The sequence below is a fragment of the Sceloporus undulatus genome, chromosome 7, assembly GCF_019175285.1.
Source record: "Sceloporus undulatus isolate JIND9_A2432 ecotype Alabama chromosome 7, SceUnd_v1.1, whole genome shotgun sequence".
Classification (NCBI taxonomy): Eukaryota; Metazoa; Chordata; class Lepidosauria; order Squamata; family Phrynosomatidae; genus Sceloporus; species Sceloporus undulatus.
In genome coordinates, this window is record NC_056528.1 from 48,358,874 (window position 1) to 48,382,699 (window position 23,826).

Below are 23,826 nucleotides of genomic sequence, written 5' to 3' on the forward strand. Positions count from 1 at the left end.
CTGCAGGAATAACCCAGTTTGAGACGACTTTAACTGCCCTGATTCAATGCTGCTGAGTTCAGGAAACTTAGTTTTGTGAAATACTGAGCCTCCGGTGTCAGAGAGCTGACAAACCACATTCAGCACTGAGCCAGGGCTCAAACTGGATTTATTTCTGCAGTGTGTTTTGGACCTGACTTGCAAGGGTGAGCTTTCATTTTTTGCCCCATTGGTCTTTGCCACCACTCCAACATCCATCATGCGTAGCTTCGGCACTTGGAGTCCCAAAGTGACTGCTGTGTTGTGGGCGAAGCCTGGGTGACAGAGCAATGAAAGCTTGTGGTTGCTCCACAGCTTTTCCTTGCCCTTGAGGTCCTGACCATGTTCTCCTCCCCTTTCCAGATGGCAATGCCAAGCTGTGCTCTTCTCTTTGCAGATCTCCTGGGCTTTCCATCTGAGGACACCTGAAGCCAGTCAGCTGTCCTCCTCCTTGCCCTGAAGAGGGAGGGAGTCACCTGCTGACAAGGTCTTCCTTTTGGTTCATGTTTCGCCAGCCAGACCATCTCAGCTGTGATCTCTTCCAACTCCCACCAGCTCCAGGAAAGCCAGGACAAGGGACAGGCTTTGCCATGAGTCGGTACAGCTTCGCCAACCTTTTGGACTGGATGTACGGGGAGTGGACCCCATCTCGAAGGCAACGGAGGCCCTGAGTGTGCTGCCTTCCTCCCTGGCAGCACGGCTGGTGGAAAGCCTGGTCTTCCTAGCGTGGGAGTGTGAGGTTGCGGTGTCGCTGAGGAAGATCCGGCGGACCCATGCCAAGGAAGCCGGGGACTTGTTGGCTCAGTCTCGGATCAAGGAGGAAAGCTTTGGGAAGAACTTGTTGCTGGTAGCACTTTGCCTCACGTTTGGGTTAGAAGTCGGGTTCATTTGCATCTAGGACGGTCCTCTACTTGCTGAACCCGTGCCACGTGGTCACCATGATGCAGGTAAGGAAAATGGCACCAGTGGTTGCTTTTGGTGTTGTTATGTGACTGCAGTAGACTCATGTGACCCTCTCCTAGGTTTTCTTGGCAAGGTTTGTTCAGAGGGGTTTCGCCACTGCCTTCTTCTTAAGCTGAGAGTGTGTGACTTGGTCAAAGACACCTTCCATGGTGAATGGGATTCAAAAATTGTCTCCCAGAATCCTAGTACAGGTCTCAGACCACTACGCTGGCCCCATTGCTAGGTGCTTGGAGTTGATTCTGACTTATGCTGACCCCCATCCTTTGGTTTTCTGGCAAATTGTTCACGAGGGGTTTGACATTGTCTTTCTAAGGCAGGGGAGAGTGTGACTTGACCAAGACTACTAGTGAGTTCTCATGGCTGGTGAGGATTTGAACCTTGGTTTCCCAGGACCGTAGTCTAACACTAGAACATACACCTTCTGGTTCCCATTGTAGCCGGTATCTGTATCAGGTACTCAACTAGTATAATCATAGGCCTTGTAATCTATTTTTCCCATCCACATGAGAAATGAAACTTCCCCAGAAATATACTGTCTTCATCAGTAGATTATTAAGCCTTATTTATATATAGCGCTTAAATTTACACAGCGCTGCACATACAATCAATTAAATAGATAAAATAAACCTGCCTATGGCTCACATTCTATGAAAATATTTAATATAATACATATTGTACATGTTAACATTCAATAAAATATGGCAGACAACAAATAGATCAATGAGACAGTCATTTGCAGTGGAACCAGACGTGTTTCATTCCGGGTAAGGAACTCTTTTGGACTATTCCTGATTTTTAATTCTGTTTTACATCTATCTAACCTATGGACAGATGTAAAATAGATCCTCTTTTCATGGATTCAACCACCCACAGCTTGAAAACATTTTTTTACAGAAATCGGAAAGCAAACCTTGGTTTTACCATTTTGTATAAGGGACCCCATTTTTCTGCCCCATTGTATATAATGGGATTTGAGCATCCACGGATTTTGGTACCAGAGGTGTCCTGGGACTAAGAGGACACTAAATAAAAAATAATATATAAAAACAATGAAAATATGTGTTGAAAAACCTGGGAGAATAAAGCTTTATCTCTGGCACCAGGAGCCTCCTTGCAGAATGCTCCTTGTTTCGTATATCAACAAGTCACTGGTCGACTTACGCAACCCCATACATTTCATGGGTTTTCTTAAGGCAAGAAATACTCAGAGGTGGTTTTGCTCCTTCCTTCCTCTGAAATAAAGCCTACAGTATTCATTGGTAGTCTCCCACCAAATACTAACCAGGCCTGACTCAGCTTAGCTTCCAAGTCAGACAGGATCTTGTACCTTTCGGGCCCAGTTGGATTGTAAGCCAACAAGAAGCATTGCTTTTTCATGGCTACTTTTAAGGGATGGCTCACCTGCTGTTAACCTGGTATCTAGAATGTAGATTGAGCCTTTCTGGGTTAGGCTTTATGGTTAAGTGGTTATGTTCCTGGTCTGCCATTGTCTTAGCGGGAGCATAAGCTAATACATATAGGACTATAATTGTGGTTAAGGTAGTTGCACAATGGCTTCTCTCCTAAATTAGCCCAGCCATGCAAATTCTGTCTTTGTAATACATTTGCATCATTTATGTGTAAAGCCTGTGAGTGTGTTCTTGTGTGTGTGTTGAGACTGAAAGAGCACCAACTCTTTCCTTGTCTCTTAAAGGCACAATATCCTTTTAAGCAATGAATCATTCTAATTTTAATCATAACAGTTTTGCCTAGCTTTCTTTTTCACATCCCCTATTAGGAATTTAGGAAGGAAGAGTCCATAGTAGTAGTAAATACTTTCAATTAAGGACAACCAAGTTCAGCTTCCAAGAACTGTAGAAACTCTTAATCGGGTTGGATGTTTTAAAGCAAAAAACAATGGAGAGGAAGGGAAATGTGGAGAGAGGCCAGGATGTTAAACACAGTAGTTTTGCTTTTAACTTAAACTGAGGTTAGAATGGTGCCTTTAAACAAAGTCCTCCTATTACCAAGTTAGGGAAAAGCAAACACTAGCTCTCCCATTGGAACTATGGAAATCAGGAGTTCTTGAGGTTAGTACTTCACCCACTTACCTGGAGTAGGCCATTTGAAGGACCATATCTCACCATAGGGATTGGAGTTTGTTGTGGCTCCAAGAGCTCTCTGACGAGAAGGATCAATGCTGCTACAGACTGCCAAATAAAGCTGCTTGGGTCTCTTTGGGTATGCTATTTAATGAGCATGGTCTAGATCTGGAAGCTGAAAGCTGCACTCCAGTGCTTAGATGGAGTGTGCTTTGGCGCGACCTCCGCTCTTAGGACCCATGCATCATTAAATAGCATGCTCCAAGAGACCGAGCAGCTTATTTGGCAGTCTGTAACAGGCAAAGTCTCACAAAACTACAGTCCCAAATTTCCTAGCATTGAGCCAGGGCAGTTAAACCGGTCTCAGACTGGATCATTCCTGCAGTGTGCTTTGGACCTAGTTAACACAAGACTCGTGTGCTACAAAATTGCTATCCTGAGGCCATAGCATGAATTGTGGCGGTTAAGTTGGTGCCAACTGGATTATTTCTGCATTGGATGCAGGCTGCATTCCTTGTCCACTTCCTGGCTAGTTTTACAATGCAGATCTTAAAGCTGGGCGAGGTTCCGTTTTTCCCTGGATGTTAATTGCTCTTGTTAAAATATTGCAGTCAGAAATTTTGCACTACTGTAGATCTCCCTGGTTCTCTTCTCCTTGATCCTAATGTATACACAGTCTCGTTCCTGTTCATACACTTGTATTCTCAGTCCATGTAATATTTATGGCTTCTCACAGGAGTGGAATAGTCCTAATGGGGATCTGCCACATGATTTGATCAGGAGTTGAGTGGTTTGGTTACATAACCTGAATTGAAAAGGGATTTCTGCAGGCCCTTTTTTGCAATTCTGCGAGGCATTTGCTGAAGATGGCAGAAGAAGGAAGCCAAAAAATTGTAGGGGCTTTACCTGGAGTTACTTTGTCCTAGAATGACCCTTGCACCCATTATTGTAATCCTAACAACACAGGAGGCATTTCCTCCAAATGTGATCCCAAGACTCAGGACAAACCCTAGTTTCTTTTGCCGTATTATTCAGGAATATAGCAGCCTTTCAAGCATTGCTACAAAGGGTATCACATTTGCCTGCCCTTATATTCCTCACTAATATTTTGGGGCACAGTCGCTCTCAGAAAGACAAACAAGGTGCATTCGTTTTAATATATTACTTTCGAATGTTTAGCTCGCCTTCCTTGTGGAAAAAGATGTCCCAAAGCATTGTCCATCTTGAAAACAACACATTACATGTGGATAGACTCAGTCAAGAAGCCCTGAGCTTGAATTTGGCAAGACCTGAACAGCTGTTGATGTGGAGGCCTCTCATAAGTACTGTACCTCGAGGTCTATTTGATGGTAGTTAATAACAAGAAGAATGTAAATGGGAATGAATAATGTAGGTCTGCCAATCAGTTGTGAAACCTAATGTTTAACCGCTTAGTACTTACTGACAATAGTGTCATGCTGAATCAGGAGGCTGTTTTTCCTTTGAGGGCTTGGTTATGATAGTTTTTGTGGGTTTTTCCGGCCATATGCCATGTTCTAGAGAGAGTTTATTCCTGATGTTTCGCTGGCAGGATTTCACTGAAGATGCCAGCCACAGATGCCAGTGAAACATTGTGAACAAACTCTTCTAGAACGTGACCATATAGTCCGAAACCCCACAAAAGCGATGGTGCTGGCCCCGAAAGCCTTTGACTTCACCTTGGCTTGGTTATTGTTCAAGCATTAACTCTGAGTACTTGCCCCAGATCTTGGGAGCCATGTAGAATTAGAATTTAGTCCGTCCAAATATTAGGTAGAAGGTTGCCTCCCTTCTTGCTTTCCTGACTAACTGAATGGTTCAAAGGCCATACAGTTTCTTACTGTATGGGGCATCCTTGAGAAGGTGATAGGTTCGCCTTTGTTGTTGTTGTTGTTGTTATTGTGTGCCTTCAAGTTGTTTCCAGTGTATGGCAACCTAAGATGAACCTATCGTGGGGTTTCTTGGAAAGTGTCTTCAGAACGTTTGCCTCCTTTGAGGCTGAGAGGTGTGTGACGTGCCCAAGGTCACCGAGGGGGTTTCATGGCTAATTAACTAATTAATCTCGCAAAGGGCATGTAAATTTATGACACATATAAAATAATAATACTAATAATAAAATAATAATAATAATAATGGCTGAGCTTGGGAATTGAACCCTGGCTCCCAGAATCATGGTCCAACACTCAAACTACTATGCCACACCGCTCCATAAGTCAAAGATGACTTGAAAGGCATCAACGGGCTCACTCCCATTTAAATCGTCTGTGATCCAAATTGATGGATCGATTCAGCAGCAGAGTGTGGTTCACGCTGCATTGCCCTGATCACATTTTCTTAAAATAACCCACTTCTTGTTCACATTGACCCATGGTTCGATTCCAAAGGGACCCCTCAGTGGACTATGTCTGATCACTCATAAAGAACCTCATTCTGATCGCATCCCCTCCACCACTTGCGCTGAAACGATTTATCGTGGGGGAAAATGAGCGTCACAAAGAAGCACCTTAAATGGTCTAGTGCATGGCTCCCCTCTCCAAACTGCTTCAGTGATTTGGCTCAAGTGTGAACAAGGTTCATTCAAACCATTTCAAACCGGTTTGCAAACAGGTTTAAAACATAGTGGGAATGGGCCAAAACAACTGTTGAGGAAGGGAGTGCAGTAGCCCTGTTTCGCTTTGGTGTCTTGCTATCTCTGCTTATGTGGAGGGTACTGGGTCTGTAGGAGAGCACTGTCACTACCCATGGGGCTCTCTCTGTGATTTGGAGGAAGAAAACCTGGAGGTCTGTGGAGGCTCTCCAGGGCTGTCTGTTCTTGACCCATTAATCTGAGTGTCTAATAAGGTGTGGAAGTAGAAGTGCATGGGATCAGATTACCGTGTTCCACTCCTGCATGTTGATACGCATGCTTTTTTGAAACGAGGGCTGACTGAATAGGGTATGTTAGAACATAATGTTGCTCCAACCTACAAGCTGTGTTCCTCGGAAGACCATGAGAAGTCAGGCCAAGTCCGAAGGACCGGGAGGGTGCCAGCGTTGGAACCAGTTTCAAGAGAGAGAGAGACAGAAAGCCAGGGGAAAAATAGACAGCAACAAGGTTAGATGTTGAGGAACAGAGGCTTGAGTTCTTGACAAGATAAAGAACTTATAGAAAGCGAAAGCGTTGTGGAATGTGCCTCACAGGAACGTCCAGACCTAGATAAAATGGGTATTTGGATATCAGTAGTTAACAGTAGGACGTCTTAGCTCTCCGCTGTCTACATTCATACTTTTTGTCTTCTGTCAACTTTGTGGGGAGAGGGTTTCCATCACCTTCTCTTTGCAGTCTTTCTCATGATCTGCCTCCCTGCTTTCTTCATTCTTTCCCAGCCACTGGCATTCTAGCATAGCATTGAATCCTCATAACAATAACCTCTCAGTATAGCATCGCATAGGATGGAGCCACAACATGTAAATGGTGTCAGACTGCTTATTTCCGCAGTGTGGATGCCCTCTCAGTTACCCATTGACTGGTAAATGTTTTCTTTCCAGCGCCTCTTGTTTTTCCTAGTAACTTCTTGTCTCCTTACATCAGGCTGTTTTCCGAAGTTACAGTTGTATTCAGCTGCACTTAAAAGACATGGTGTGACCTGTGTGTTTTTCGATCCTCATGTTACTTCATTGAATATATTATTTCTTTGCTTTTTGGTGACGCAGTTGAATGTTCCCTCCCCCCGAATGCCGCCATCTCTTTTAAAAACGGCCCTGAACTCGGCTTTATCGACCGAGTTTGTATCCATCCATATTAATTTACTGTAAGCTGAATTACTTCCATTAGAGTGATTGTGTTTCTGGAACATCGGTTTGCTTTGAAAGTGTGGGGTAGGATTTATTTACCGATACACCGTATAGAACGGTGGCTTTTATCTTTTTTGGGAGTTTGCAGACATCTTTGAGCATCTGGTAAAAGCTTGCATAAGCGAACAAAATATTTCTGCCTCTGGTATCAAACTTGATGTTAAAGCAGTAATGCCCAGGAACACATCCACTTTGTTAACTGTGGTATTGTTGTTGTGTGCCTTCAAGTTGTGTTGATTTATGGGGATCCTAGATGACACTATCATGTTAGCTTCTTGGCAAGGATGGAGCCATGATAGTTAAAGCAGGGTCAAACGCTTTATGTCTGCAATGCAGAGTCGGACTTTATGCCCTGCCAGGTTTTTTAGGTGATGCATTGGGTAAAGAAAGAGCATTGAGGGCCAGTGATGATATTACCTAGGAGTTGATCAAACAAAGGAGTTATCCCATGAATATCCCAGAAAGATCGTGTAATTACGCAAAACGATTTCACACGATGTTGCACAAAACCCATCATTAAAGTGGTCCCAAAGAAGCATTAACACACATCTTTTTACCTTAGGATTTCAGCGACAATAACATTTCCGATATCACTTTATTTGCACAATCGTGTGTGATAATCACAGAAAACCAAGGCCTGTCCTTTGCTGAGGCAGGCAGATCTCTTGAGTTGCAACTGAGACCTTTGCTTCTCAGAAATGCATTCTCCTTTATCCCCGGTGTACATGGCTAGCTGCAACTTGATACCTGCGCAGGCCTGGGCAGTGATTTATTCAGTCTGCAGTCTGACTCTTTAACACACAGCAGCTTAGTAAAACCACAACATCTGGCCTAGTCTTGCACTTTCTTCCTCCCCCTTCCTTCATCTAGTATGATTGTGGTGTGTGTGTTTAATCCACTCTGTTAAGCAAGCTCTCTAGAGCAGTGGTTCTCAACCTTTGGTCCTCCAGGTGTTTGGACTTGGACTTCCAGAATCCCTACCCATTAACTGTGCTGTTTTGGGCTTCTGGGAGTTGAAGTCCAAAACATCTGAAGGAGCAGAAGTTGAGAACACTGCTTTAGAGTATTCAAACCTTGCACACTTTTGCACATTTGATTTGTCCTAATAAAGGTGATGGCGAGCCAGCATTGCAGTGGTTTGAGTGTTGATTATGCCTCTGGAGACCAGGGTTTGATTCCTAGCTTGGCCATGAAACCCACTCTGAGACCAGGGTTCAATCTGGTTCAGCCATGTAAACGCATTGGGGAAGTCTCTCAGCCTCAGAGGATGGCAACGGCAAATCCCTTCGAAGAAATGTGTCATGAAAATCCCATTATAGGTTTGCCTTAAAGTCACAATAAGTCATGACCTGGAATGGAAAACCTCCTCTGAAATCTTGCAAGAAACCCCTATGATAGGGTCGCCTTAGGATCGCCTAAGTTGGCGACAAGCACAAAACAAAAAACAACAATAAATGTCATGCCTCGCTGAATTTTTCCTCTTGGAGCAGCCCAGCTTTTTAAATTCACATACAAACACGACACACATACTACATTCATTTCTACTAGAGAACCCAGTTTCTTAGCTGACTGTTGTTATTAGGAGGTTAAACAAGGTGACAGACACTGTGGGAGCTTGCAGCTCGCTCTCTCTTTCTTCATTCATGCTTGCCATTAAAACCTAGATGAAGGAGACCTACTTAGTTCTGTCCAATTGCTAAACACAAATAATGACGATTGCAAAGCCACTATGGTTTGGCTTGCACAACTGTGCTCCCCGGCTAGGGAAACAAGCGACTGTGGTTGCTGTGTGCCCGACTCTCTAAGCGTCCAACCAGCAGATGCCACAGCAGGTTACTTTTGTCTCCTTGGCTGGCAGAAACAGGAGGTCGTTTCTAGTCCTCTGCGCTCTGTCTCTGAAACTGGCTGCAGAGAACCTAGTTGGCAAAACAGTTCCAAGGTTTTCATCCTGGCCTTGGCACGCAACATGCTTCCCGTTCTGTCGCATGAGAAAGGTCATAAGGAACACTAATAGCTCTCTGGGTAGGCAGACACCGCACAGGTTGAATCTCCCTTATGCAGAATTGCAGGATATAAATGAATAATAAATAGGAATAGTTCCAGGGAACACCATGGAGAGGTTTGGAATCAAGGGGATGCCTTTAGGATCCAAGGATGGGATCCGATTTGGGAGGGAGGCAGTTTAATGAAACATAGGCTCCATACAGACAGCCAAAATAAAGCTGCTTCGGGTCACTTTGGAAGTATGCTGTTTAAATGATGCATGCATCCTAAGTCCGGAAGCCACCCCAAAGCCATGCTCCAATCCTTAGGACTGGAGTGTGGGCTTTGGTGTGGCTTCTGACTCTTAGGACGCATGCATCAATTAAATAGCATACATCCTAATGACCAAGAAGCTTTTTTTGGCCTGTCTGTATGGGCCCATACCTAACTATAGATAGGATGTATAGGACTGGCGACATATAAATGGTGTCTCGGTCTTGAAAAAAAGAAGATTCGGGAAACTAGAGTTTGACTTTAGTATTGGGGAGGACAAACTGATGGTGGAATCAGTTTGTTCGCTCATCTCGATAACAGCGCATGGATTTGTCAATAAGGAACCGCACCGGCTAATCTTATCGTCTTCCTTGTTTCGATCAGGTTACTTGCTTTGCAGATGGGATTTATCTCTATTTCAGCCAAGCACTTGACACAGTTCTTTGTGGTAGTTTGTTTAGCAGAATGGCTAACGTGTTCAAGGGGATGGTATCTTCAGATAGATTCAGAGCTTGTTGGAAAGCCATACTGAAAGAAAGCTCGCAAGGGTTCTTCAGCAAATTGGGGGAAGATTTTGGAGTGGCGATGCACGCTTATGTCTGGGTTGATGCTTTTGAAAAATCTTTATCTTATTACTTGGATGAAGGAGTGGAAGGATTCTTTCTCCAGTTAGCAGATGACGAAACAGAGAGGGATGGCCAAACACTCACAAGACTTATTTGAATAGAAATTGGGTTGATAATGAAATCCAGGGGACAAATCCAAAACTCTACATTTAGGGAAAATGTTCTTTTAAAAAATTAAGCACAGGTAAGAATAGAGGAATAACTGTTTCAACAGAAAGCATGGATGAAAAGGATTGTGGGACTGTGGTGGGCCACAAGTTGAGCATGAGTCCGCATCATGTTGTGGCTACAAAAGGTGACCTCCTGTGACCAAAGTGGAGTATAAATAAGGTGAGGAAAACTAACAAATTATGCAGAGGGATCTTATAGCATCTTGGAGACAAGAGAATGTGGTAGCATGAGCCTTCGTAGACTTGAGCCTGAGCCTATTCCTGAGATACTTCCTCTGATTCCGCAAGGCCATTTTTTGCAAGAAAGGAGGCTCCAGCTCATTGAAATCATCCCTTGTGGCAATAAACCTTTGGTAACAAAGCGTGCCTGATGGTCATGGACTGTCAAAATGAGGATTCAGATACTCAGGGGAGAACATTTACACTCTGGATGATTCCTGATAAGTGGCCTCTTGGTCACTTTGAAAAATTTGATGAAAGCTATGTGGAGTGGGAGATGTTCAGAGCACACAAGTCATCCACTTGTCTTTGAAAACAAGCTGTCTGTGCTTATAATACTGTAGTGACTATTCTTTTTCCTTCCATTTCAGATTTTCCTGCTGGCCTGCCCACCTTTGCCATTTTGCAATGATTCTCTTCAGGTGATGCTCTTTGTGATTATACAAATGGTTAAACTACTCTTTGCTTGCTTGTGTTCACCAAAATTGCATTGGAGAGCACTGGTGGGTAACTGGGGGGTGTATCAAGTCCCAAGGGTAGATAGGAGGGGGAACAGTCCAGTTTTTCTCAGATTCGAAGGTTGTGTGTAGATGTATAGGAGGGATAGAAAGTAATATCTTGTGTTGTATGCCTTCAAGTCATTTCTGACTTATGGAGATCCTAAGAGAAACTATCACAGGGTTTCCTTGTCAAATTTCTTCAAAGGGGGTTGGCATTGCCATCCTCTGAGGCTGAGAGAGTGTGACTTGCCCAACTCAGTGGGTTTTCATGGCTGAGCAAGGGTTCGAATCCTAGTCTCCAGAGTCATCGCCCAACACTCAAAAGCTCTATATGCCATGCTGGCTCTGGGAAAATAATACTCAACCGGCAATGTTAAACTCAGCTCTTCATCAGACCCAACCGGTGAAATTCCGGATCTTTCTGCTTGTAGAGGTGACCTTGTCTTTTTTCTTTTAGGTTGCAGATGCATATGCTCAATGGGGCACTTCTGCATTGCTGTTTCCTGTGGTTAATACGCGACTGGTAAGTAAATCAAGCCTGTATGTTACAGTGGTGCCTCGGGGTTACGAAATTAATTCGTTTCCGCGGCTAATTTCGTAACCCGAAAAACCTTCGTAACCGAATTGCCATAGGCGCTAATGGGGAAAAAAGCCGCGGCTCTGCCGCGGCTCCATTTAAACAGCGCCGTGCGTTTTTTCGTAACCCGAAAAAAGTTCGTACCCGAAAAACATAAATCCCTATGGGATTTTTTCGTATCCCGAAAAAATTCGTAAGCTGGGTATTCGTATCCCGAGGTACCACTGTTGTCTGACCCCCCCACCGCTGTGTGTGTGTCTGTGGTTTGGTTTGCTGTTGCTTTCATTTCCTTCTGTAAGTTTACTTTCCTTGGAAGATACAACCTTTGTGCTGGACCTGAGGCAATGCCAGCGGGAGGTGGCCACATATATATAGTCGCATCGTGCTGATTCAGCAGCAGTCATTGGTTGCAGAGCTGTGATCTTTGACCACACTTCCAGTGTTACAGTTGGTGGTGTTCACACTAATCTCAACTTTTCGAGTGCAGATGTTTAAGGCAGGCAACTGTAAAACTCCAATTAATGACAATTACTAATGTTTTGCATTGCATTTCAGCATCGAAGTGAGGTAACCCAACACTGTTTCAGTAGATCTATACTTGGCTGCAAAAAGTACTGCAAGATTAGAGGGTTAGGTTGATCTGGTACAGTTACACAATTAGAGAGCTAAGGTTGGTTGCATATTGACGTTAAGACAAACACAGATGAAGCCAGAGTTTGTGTGATGGTACAGGGAATTTTCTTATCATCAAAGAGACCCGAAGCAGCTTTATTTTGGCAGTCTGTAACAGGCCAAAGTCTCACAAAACTACAGTTCCCACAATTTCCTAGCATTGAGCCAGGGCAGTTAAACCGGTCTCAGACTGGATCATTCCTGCAGTGTGCTTTGGACCATAGTTAACACAAGACTCTGGTGCTACAACAAATTGCCTATCCTGAGATGCCATAGCATTGAATTGTGGCGGTTAAGTTGGTGCCAAACTGGATTATTTCTGCAGTTTGGATGCAGGCTGCATTCCTTGTCCACTTCTCCTGGCTAGTTTTACAATGCAGATCTTAAAGCTGGGGCGAGGTTCCGTTTCTTCCCTGGCAATGTTACTTGCTCTTGTTAAAATATTGACAGTCAGAAATCTTTGCCAGCTACCTGTAGATCTCCCTGGTTTCTCTTCTCCTTGATCCTAATGTATACACAGTCTACGTTCCTGTTCATACACTTGTATTCTCATGTCCATGTAATATTTATGGCTTCTCACAGGAGCTGGTAATAGTCCTAAGCTGGGGATCTGCCACATGATTTGATCAGGAGTTGAGTGGTTTGGTTACATAACCTGAATTGAAAAGGGATTTCTGCAGGGCCTTTTTTGTGCAATTCTGCGAGGCATTTGCTGAAGATGGCAGAAGAAGGACAGCCAAAACAATTGTAGGGGCTTTACCTGGAGTTACTTTGTCCTAGAATGACCCTTGCAACCCATTATTGTAATCCTAACAACACAGGAGGCATTTCCTCCAAATGTGATCCCAAGACTCAGGACAAACCCTAGTTTCTTTTGCCGTATTATTCAGGAATATAGCAGCCTTTCAAGCATTGCTACAAAGGGTATCACATTTGCCTGCCCTTATATTCTTACACTAATATTTTGGGGCACAGTCGCTCTCAGAAAGACAAACAAGGTGCATTCGTTTTAAATATATACTTTCGAAATGTTTAGCTCGCCTTGCCTTGTGGAAAAAGATGTCCCAAAGCATTGTCCATCTTGAAAACAAACACATTACATGTGGATAGACTCAGTCAAGGAAGCCCTGAGCTTGAATTTGCAAGACCTGAACAGATCTGTTGATGTGGAGGCCTCTCATAAGTCACTGTACCTCGAGGTCTATTTGATGGTAGTTAATAACAAGAAGAATGTAAATGGGAATGAATAATGTAGGTCTGCCAATCAGTTGTGAAACCTGAATGTTTAACCGCTTAGTACTTACTGACAATAGTGTCATGCTGAATCAGGAGGCTGTTTTTCCTTTGAGGGCTTGGTTATGATAGATTTTTGTGGGTTTTTCCGGCCATATGGCCATGTTCTAGAAGAGTTTATTCCTGATGTTTCGCTGGCAGGATTTCACTGAAGATGCCAGCCACAGATGCCAGTGAAACATTGTGAACAAACTCTTCTAGAACGTGACCATATAGTCCGAAAACCCCACAAAAAGCGATGGATGCTGGCCCCGAAAGCCTTTGACTTCACCTTGGCTTGGTTATTGTTCAAGACATTAACTCTGAGTACTTGCCCCAGATCTTGGGAGCCATGTAGAATTAGAATTTAGTCCGTCCAAATATTAGGTAGAAGGTTGCCTCCCTTCTTGCTTTCCTGACTAACTGAAATGGTTCAAAGGCCATACAGTTTCTTACTGTATGGGGCATCCTTGAGAAGGTGATAGGTTCGCCTTTGTTGTTGTTGTTGTTGTTATTGTGTGCCTTCAAGTTGTTTCCAGTGTATGGCAACCCTAAGATGAACCTATCGTGGGGTTTTCTTGGAAAGTGTCTTCAGAACGTTTGCCGTCCTTTGAGGCTGAGAGTGTGTGACGTGCCCAAGGTCACCGAGGGGGTTTCATGGCTAATTAACTAATTAATCTCTGCAAAGTGCCATGTAAATTTATGACACTATATAAAATAATAATAATAATAATAATAATAATAATAATAATAATAATAATAATAATGGCTGAGCTTGGGAATTGAAACCTGGTCTCCAGAGTCATGGTCCAACGCTCAAACTGCGATGCCACACCAGCTCCATAAGTCAAAGATGACTTGAAAGGCATACAACAGGCTCACTCCCATTTAAATCAGTCTGTGATCCAAATTGATGGATCGATTCAGCAGTGGAGTGTGGTTCACGCTGCATTTGCCCTGATCACATTTTCTTATAAAATAACCCACTTCTTGTTCACATTGACCCATGGTTCGATTCCAAAGGGACCCCCTTCAGTGGACTATCGTCTGATCATCTCATAAAGACACCTCGATTCTGATCCGCATCCCATCCACACTTGCGCTGAAACGATTTATCGTGGGGGAAAATGAGCATCAAAAAGAAGCACATTAAATGGGTCTAGTGCATGACTCCCCTCTCCAAACTGCTTCAGTGATTTGGCTCAAGTGTGAACAAGGTTCATTCAAACCATTTCAAACCGGTTTGCAAACAGGTTTAAAACATAGTGGGAATGAGGCCAATAACAACTGTTGAGGAAGGGAGTGCAGTAGCCCTGTTTCGCTTTGGTGTCATTGCTATCTCTGTTTATGTGGAGGGTACTGGGTCTGTAGGAGAGCACTGTCACTACCCATGGAGGCTCTCTCTGTGATTTGGAGGAAGAAAACCTGGAGGTCATGTGGAGGCTCTCCAGAGGCTGTCTGTTCTTGACCCATTAATCTGAGTGTCTAATAAGGTGATGGAAATAGAAGTGCATGGGATCAGATTACCGCGTTCCACTCCTTGCATGTTGATACAGCATGCTTTTTTGAAATGAGGGCTGAATAGGGCTATAGTTAGAACATAATGTTGCTCCAACCTACAAGCTGTGTTCCTCGGAAGACCATGAGAAGTCAGGCCAAGTCCTGGAAGGACCGGGAAGGGTGCCAGCGCTGGAACAAGTTTCAAGAGAGAGAGAGACAGAAAGCCAGGGGAAAAAATAGACAGCAACAAGGTTAGATGTTGAGGAACAGAGGCTTGAGTTCTTGACAAGATAAAGAACTTATAGAAAGCGAAAGCGTTGTGGAATGTGCCTCACAGGAACGTCCAGACCTAGATAAAATGGGTATTTGGATATCAGTAGTTAACAGTAGGACGTCTTAGCTCTCCGTCTGTCTACATTCATACTTTTTGTCTTCTGTCAACTTTTGTGGGGAGAGGGTTTCCATCACCTTCTCTTTGCAGTCTTTCTCATGATCTGCCTCCCTGCTTTCTTCATTCTTTCCCAGCCACTGGGCAATTCTAGCATAGCATTGAATCCTCAATACAATAACCTCTCAGTATAGCATCACATAAGATGGAGCCACGACACGTAAAGTGGTGTCAGACTGCATTATTTCCGCAGTGTGGATGCCCTCTCAGTTACCCATTAGACTGGTAAATGTTTTCTTTCCAGCGCCTCTTGTTTTTCCTAGTAACTTCTTGTCCTCCTTACATCAGGCTGTTTTCTGAAGTTACAGTTGTATTCAGCTGCACTTAAAAAGACGTGGTGTGACCTGTGTGTTTGTCGATCCTCATGTTACTTCATTGAATATAATTATTTCCTTTGCTTTTTGGTGACGCAGTTGAATTGTTCCCTCCCCCTGAATGCCGCCATCTCTTTTAAAAACGGCCCTGAACTCGGCTTTATCGACCGAGTTTGTATCCATCCATTATTAATTTACTGTAAGCTGAATTACTTCCATTAGAGTGATTGTGTTTCTGGAACATCGGTTTGCTTTGAAAGTGTGGGGTAGGATTTATTTACCGAATACACCGTATAGAACGGTGGCTTTTAATCTTTTTTGGGAGTTTGCAGACATCTTTGAGCATCTGGTAAAAGCTTGCATAAGTGAACAAAATATTTCTGCCTCTGGTATCAAACTTGATGTTAAAGCAGTAATGCCCAGGAACACATCCACTTTGTTAACTGTGGTATTGTTGTTGTGTGCCTTCAAGTTGTGTCTGATTTATGGGGATCCTACGATGACACTATCATGTTAGCTTTCTTGGCAAGGATGGAGCCATGACAGTTAAAGCAGGGTCAAACTGCTTTATGTCTGCAATGCAGAGTCGGACTTTATCCCCTGCCAGGTTTTTTAGGTGATGCCTTGGGTAAAGAAAGAGCATTGAGGGCCAGTGATGAATATTACCTAGGAGTTGATCAAACAAAGGAGTTTATCCCATGAATATCCCAGAAAGATCGTGTAATTACGCAAAACGATTTCACACAATGTTGCACAAAACCCATCATTAAAGTGGTCCCAAAGAAGCATTAACACACATCTTTTTACCTTAGGATTTCAGCGACAATACATTTCCGATATCACTTTATTTGCACAATCGTGTGTGATAATCACAGAAAACCAAGGCCTGTCCTTTGCTGAAGGCAGGCAGATCTCTTGAGTTGCAACTGAGACCTTTGTCTTCTCAGAAATGCATTCCTCCTTTATCCTCGGTGTACATGGCTAGCTGCAACTTGATACCTGTGCAGGCATGGCAGTGATTTATTCAGTCTGCAGTCTGACTCTTTAACCACAAAGCTTAGTAAAACCACAACATCTGGCCTAAGTCTTGCACTTTCTTCCTCCCCCTTCCTTCATCTAGTATGATTGTGGTGTGTGTGTTTTAAATCCACTCTGTATAAGCAAGCTCTCTAGAGCAGTGGTTCTCAACCTTTGGTCCTCCAGGTGTTTTGGACTTGGACTTCCAGAATCCCTACCCATTAACTGTACTGTTTTGGGCTTCTGGGAGTTGAAGTCCAAAACATCTGAAGGAGCAGAAGTTGAGAACACTGCTTTAGAGTATTCAAACCCTTGCACACTTTTGCACATTTTGATTTGTCCTAATAAAGGTGATGGCGAGCCAGCATGGCAGTGGTTTGAGTGTTAGATTATGCCTCTGGAGACCAGGGTTTGATTCCTAGCTTGGCCATGAAACCCACTCTGAGACCAGGGTTCAAATCTGGTTCAGCCATGTAAACGCATTGGGCAAGTCTTTCAGCCTCAGAGGATGGCAACGGCAAATTCCTTCAGAAGAAATGTGTCATGAAAATCCCATTATAGGTTTGCCTTAAAGTCACAATAAGTCATGACCTGGAAATGGAAAACCTCCTCTGAAATCTTGCCAAGAAAACCCTATGATAGGGTCGCCTTAGGATTGCCATAAGTTGGCGACAAGGCACAAAACAACAACAACAATAAATGTCATGCCTCGCTGAATTTTTCCCTCCTTGGAGCAGCCCAGCTTTTTAAATTTCACATACAAACACAGACACACATACTACACTCATTTCTACTAGAGAACCCAGTTTCTTAGCTGAACTGTTGTATATTAGGAGGTTAAACAAGGTGACAGACACTGTGGGAGCTTGCAGCTCGCTCTCTCTTTCTTCATTCATGCTTGCCCATTAAAACCTAGATGAAGGAGACCTACTTAGTTCTGTCCAATTGCTCAACAAATAATGACGATTGCAAAGCCACTATGGTTTGGCTTGCACAACTGTGCTCCCCGGCTAGGGAAACAAGAGCACTGTGGTTGCTGTGTGCCCGACTCTCTAAGCGTCCAAGCCAGCAGATGCCACAGCAGGTTACTTTTGTCTCCTTGGCTGGCAGAAACAGGAGGTCCGTTTCTAGTCCTCTGTGCTCTGTCTCTGAAACTGGCTGCAGAGAACCTAGTTGGCAAAACAGTTCCAAGGTTTTCATCCTGGCCTTGGCACGCAAACATGCTTCCCGTTCTGTCGCATGAGAAGGTATAAGGGAACACTAATAGCTCTCTGGGTAGGCAGACACAGCACAGGTTGAATCTCCCTTATGCAGAATTGCAGGATATAAATGAAATAATAAATAGGAATAGTTCCAGGGAACACCATAGGAGAGGTTTGGAATCAAGGGGATGCCTTTAGGATCCAAGGATGGGATCCGATTTGGGAGGGAGGCAGTTTAATGAAACATAGGCTTCATACAGACAGGCCAAAATAAAGCTGCTTCGGGTCACTTTGGAAGTATGCTGTTTAAATGATGCATGCATCCTAAGAGTCCGGAAGCCACCCCAAAGCCATGCTCCAATCCTTAGGACTGGAGTGTGGCTTTGGTGTGGCTTCTGGACTCTTAGGACGCATGCATCATTTAAATAGCATACATCCTAAATGACCCGAAGCAGCTTTATTTTGGCCTGTCTGTATGGGCCCATACCTAACTATAGATAGGATGCTATAGGACTGGCGACATATAAATGGTGTCTCGGTCTTGAAAAAAAGAAGATTCGGGAAACTAGAGTTTGACTTTAGTATTGGGGAGGACAACATGATGGTGGAATCAGTTTGTTCGCTCATCTCGATAACAGCGCATGGATTTGTCAATAAGGAACCGCACCAGGCTAATCTTATCTGTCTTCCTTGTTTCGATCAGGTTACTTGCTTTGCAGATGGGATTTATCTCTATTTCAGCCAAGCACTTGACACAGTTCTTTGTGGTAGTTTGTTTAGCAGAATGGCTAACGTGTTCAAGGGGATGGTATCTTCAGATAGATTCAGAGCTTGTTGGAAAGCCATACTGAAAGAAAGCTCAGCAAGGGTTCTTCAGCAAATTGGGGGAAGATTTTGGATGTGGCGATGCACGCTTATGTCCTGGGTTTGATGCTTTTGAAAAATCTTTATCTATTACTTGGATGAAGGAGTGGAAGGATTCTTTCTCCAGTTAGCAGATGACAGAAAACAGAGAGGGATGGCCAACAACTCACAAGACTTATTTGAATAGAAAATTGGGTTGATAATGAAATCCAGGGGACAAATCCAAAACTCTACATTTAGGGAAAATGTTCTTTTAAAAAATTAAATGCACAGGTATAGAATAGAGGAATAACTGTTTCAACAGAAGCATGGATGAAAAGGATTGTGGGACTGTGGTGGGCCACAAGTTGAGCATGAGTCCGCATCATGTTGTGGCTACAAAAAGGTGACCTCCTGTGACCAAAGTGGAGTATAAATAAAGGTGAGGAATAACTAACATAAATATATGCAGAGGGATCTTATAGCATCTTGGAGACTAAGAGAAATGTTGGTAGCATGAGCCTTCGTAGACTTGAGCCTACTTCCTGAGATACTTCCTCTGATTCCGCAAAGGCCATTTTTGCAAGAAAGGAGGCTCCAGCTCATTGAACTCATCCCTTGTGGCAATAAACCTTTGGTACAAGCGTGCCTTGATGGTCATGGACTGTCAAAATGAGGATTCAGATACTCAGGGGAGAACATTTACACTCTGGATGGAATTCCTGATAAGTGGCCTTTGGTCGCTTTGAAAAATCTGATGAAAGCTGTTGGAGATGTTCAGAGCAACAAGTCATCCACTTGTCTTATGAAAACAAGCGTCTGTGCTTATAATACTGTAGTGACTATTCTTTTTCCTTCCATTTCAGATTTTCCTGCTGGCCTGCCCACCTTGCCATTTTGCAATGATTCTCTTCAGGTGATGCTCTTTGTGAATTATACAAATGGTTAAACTACTCTTTGCATTGCTTGTGTTCACCAAAATATGCATTGGAGAGCACTGGTGGGTAACATGGGGGTGTATTCAAGTCCCAAGGGTAGATAGGAAGGGGAACAGTCCAGTTTTTCTCAGATTCGAAGGTTGTGTGTAGATGTATAGGAGGGATAGAAAGTAATATCTTGTTGTTGTATGCCTTCAAGTCATTTCTGACTTATGGAGATCCTAAGAGAACCTATCACAGGGTTTCCTTGTCAAATTTCTTCAAAGGGGGTTTGGCATTGCCATCCTCTGAGGCTGAGAGAGTGTGACTTGCCCACTCAGTGGGTTTTCATGGCTGAGCAAGGGTTCGAATCCTAGTCTCCAGAGTCATCGCCCAACACTCAAAAGCTCTATATGCCATGCTGGCTCTGGGAAAATAATACTCAACCGGCAATGTTAAACTAGCTCTTCATCAGACCCAACCTGGTGAAATTCCGGATCTTTCTGCATTGTAGAGGTGACCTTGTTCTTTTTTCTTTTTAGGTTGCAGATGCATATGCTCAATGGGGCACTTCTGGCATTGCTGTTTCCTGTGGTTAATACGCGACTGGTAAGTAAATCAAGCCTGTATGTATGTCTGACCCCCCCACCGCTGTGTGTGTCTGTGTGTTTGGTTTGCTGTTGCTTTCATTTCCTTCTGTAAGTTTACTTTCCTTTGGAAGATAACAACCTTTGCAGTGGACCTGAGGCAATGCCAGCGTGGAGGTGGCCACATAATATAGTCGCATTGCTGCTGATTCAGCAACAGTCATGGTTGCAGAGCTGTGATCTTTGACCACACTTCCAGTGTTACAGTTGAGTGGTGTTCACACTAATCTCAACTTTTCGAGTGCAGATGTTTAAGCATGCAACTGTTAAACTCCAATTAAATGACAATTACTAATGTTTGCATTGCATTTCAGCATCTGAAGTGAGGTAACCCAACACTGTTTTCAGTAGAATCTATACTTGGCTGCAAAAAGTAAAGCTGCAAGAATTAGAGGTGTATAGGTTGATCTGGTACATTTACACAATTAGAGATGCTAAGGTTTGTTGCATATTGACGTTAAGACCATACACCAGATTAAGCCAGAGTTGTGTGACTGGTACAGGGACATTTTCTTATCATGCAAAACAACCTTCCAGATGTGTGCCTTCAAGTCATTTCCAACTTATGGCAACCCTAAGGTGAATCTATCATAGGGTTTTCTTGGCAAGATTTGATCAGAGGAGTTTTTTCCCCATAGCCTTCCCTTGAGGCTGAGAGAGTGTGACTTGCCTAAAGTCACCCAATGGGTTTCATGGCCAAACAGGGAATTGAACCCTGGTCTCCAAGCTGAAAGCTATTTAGACTGTCCCAAAATGAAGAAGAACCTACCAGATGCATTCAGAAGTCCACTTCCAGTGTTGAAATTTGGGATTTGGGGAAGTGAAACAGTGTCTTGGGGGATGCAATTTATTTAAAAGGTAAATTGCTGCTCCTGGAAACTTCCCGGAGTTCAATAGATCCTCAACCCATTTTATGGCCAGAGAAAGGGGGAATTCATAAAGTCTGGAGAAATCAAGGGCCTTGGGGACAACATTTTGCCCTCTCTTGTTTTAAACTGACCATTGGTTAAAAATGAACAAGACTTATTGACTGGAAGCGTTGAGATCCTTACAGTAATAAAAGCACTGCAGGAAAACTGATGGAAGGAAAACAGTCTCCTGCACTTCGATTCCCACTTTTTCAATATCCAGATCTTAATATAAGTCGGAAGTGACCTGGAGGCACACAACGGCCACTGGGCATATATTTCACCCGCCCTTAAGAAAAACCCATGCCCTGTATTGGTTGGTTTGCTGGATATTGATTTGAAAACAATTTGTTTACTGTAAACAAACAGTTTTGCTGACTTGGATGCTTCTGATGTTCTTATCTGTGCACAAGCACAGAGCGTCTTAACAAGATGTGCTCCTAAAAATCCATGGCTGGGTAGATTAAGGCCAGATTAATGATTACCTCCATTAGCAAGATTATCACGGCTTTAGCTGAGGGGGACTGCACTGAGACACCTATCATTGCAAAGCCACTTAACTGATGGCTCTTTTTGCGAGGATGTCTGTCTACAAGGCAGTCACACAGTTGGGAAGTATCTGGTCCAAGGATGAGCAACTGTGCAGGGGATGGGGCTCATTTTTTCCTCCTAGTTCTTGCTGGACAGTGCCAGCGCATGCCCAAGAAGACTTGGTGTCACTTCTGGCTGCCATTTTGACTGAATTTTCTTCTCCTTTTCTATGTTTTTAGGGGCTTTGAAGGGTTAGGGGAAACAAACTGTTACAGTTGGGACATATTTTGGCCTGAAAATTGGGTGGCATCTGGGACCTTGTTTGGGGCTTCAGAGGCCATACTTAGAGGTTCCAAGGGTCACCTGTGTCCCCTGAGCTGCACCTTTTCCACACTTGATCAAGTCCAAGACCTTGTCAGTTTGTGAATCTGACTTTTGGCAGTCCCTGAGGACAACAAAAGAAGTCCTGGGGGACATTCAGCCCATAGACCACACTTTCCCCACTCCTGCTGTGTTCGAGCATGAAGAGAAACATAAGAAGCTGACATGTGGGGTGAAAAACATGGGTAAAGTAAAGCAGCTTCCAGACACTTTGAAGGCAGGAGATTTAGACGATGCACAAAGCGAAAGCTGTTGGGAAATAAATGAAACCACACTCTGGGGCTAAAAACCAGAGCAAAAAGAAGCTGGGATATTCCGACTACAGACAGAAAATGCACATCTTCGCACCAGCATATAAACAGCCCAACACTATCGTGGGACTGCAGCAAAGGAAAAACACAATTGCCAATTACAACATACATAAACCAGGCAGTCCAACAGGAGGGCATGGGGTGAAGGGGGCATGGATAGAGGGGCACCATGATTGTGCTTTGCCCCTGGGCACACCGATGCGCTGTAGAAGTGATGCATCCCACAAGCGTCTGGCTGATCATACAGGCGAGTGTCTAATGGAATGGCATCTGGGCAGGGAAGTCATTGGTGTGTTTGGGCAATGGTGCACATGCATGGTGGGCAGGTGGCAAAAAATAATAATCGCACAGCGTGGTGTGATGCCACGCATATAGACAGCCCATAGGTGTTCTGGCCACCTTCAGCGTGGGCAGTGCAGACAGTAGAGTTTTGATCTACTTTCAGATAATGCAGGATGGAGTCACTTTTTCCTGTCTGTCTGCTCTGGCCCATATTCGGTCACTACACTCCATCAGGCCACTGGTCCATATATACAAGTATTGTCAATCCTTGACTGTAACCAAAAGTTTTCTAGGATTTCAGGTGGGATCCTTTCCTGGCCTACTAGGACATCCCTTGGTCTCCCATCCAAGTACAAGGCAGCCCTGATCCTGCTTCGTTTGGATAAGGAGAATCAGGTGGTTGCCTGTTGATTCTTCTCTTTTGGCAAGAATGAGGCTATTTTCCTAACTGAGTCATTCTGTGTGGGTGAAAGTCTATCCAGAACATCCCTGCTAAAGCCTTGGTGTCATTTCTATAGGATGCCCCTGGGGATGATGATGATGATGATGATGATGATGGAGGCAGGCACCACTCCAAAGTATTTGCTCACCTGCTACCAGAAGCATTCGCTGAAGAAACACCGAATGCAAATAATATGTTTGGGTTTATTTTTTTTTTGTCCGCTGTAAGCCTTTGGCATTCTGAGCTATAAATAGGCCTCTGAATTTATGCAGAGGAATAAAGACAAGCTACTTTCATGGTACATGGAATCTGCTGGTATTAAATTTTGCCCTTTAAAACATTGCATCAATAAGAGGTTTTAGACAGAAGTCACTGTAAGACGTGCATAGTTTTCACCTTGCAAAATTTCCGCTGTGTGATCAGCAGAACGATGATCAAATAAAGTAAGAGTTTGCTCCGTGGCATACTTTAAAAAAGAGCTAATCCATTTATTTTCTGTTTGATTATTTTAATTAGTCTGGAAGGTAAATGGCTACCTATCATGGAAACGAGCGTATTAGATAGCATCTGTGTTAATTACAAAAGTCAGTTCAATAACTTTTAACACAATCGGTTTCGGTTCTGCTTCTGCGACTGCCAGGAATCATTTTTCTATCTTCGGTTTAAAAAGTGTAAGATGATGCTGAACCACCAAACAGTAGGTAATAGGAAACCCCAGTAGTGTTCAAACAAAACACTCTCAGTGTTGAGTTTCACCATTTGCTCTTGTTCACCGACATCTCGGAGGCAACGGCAGGCCAGCATTGTTTGTGAACTCTGGGTTGTCTCTCTGGCTTATTGAAAGAGGGATGAGTCAGAGTCCAGCCCAGGTTTAGAC

At 43.7% G+C, this 23,826-nt stretch overlaps 1 protein-coding gene across 1 annotated transcript in view; it reads left to right on the top strand.

The window, feature by feature from the left end:
* Nucleotides 1-608: 608 nt before the first annotated feature.
* TMEM164 (transmembrane protein 164) overlaps nucleotides 609-23,826 on the top strand; it is a 47,133-nt gene continuing 23,915 nt past the window's right edge. Inside the window, 6 exon segments of the mRNA XM_042480552.1 lie at nucleotides 609-667; nucleotides 669-707; nucleotides 709-903; nucleotides 905-965; nucleotides 19,397-19,446; nucleotides 19,990-20,056. Coding sequence (XP_042336486.1) covers nucleotides 609-667; nucleotides 669-707; nucleotides 709-903; nucleotides 905-965; nucleotides 19,397-19,446; nucleotides 19,990-20,056 — 471 coding nt within the window.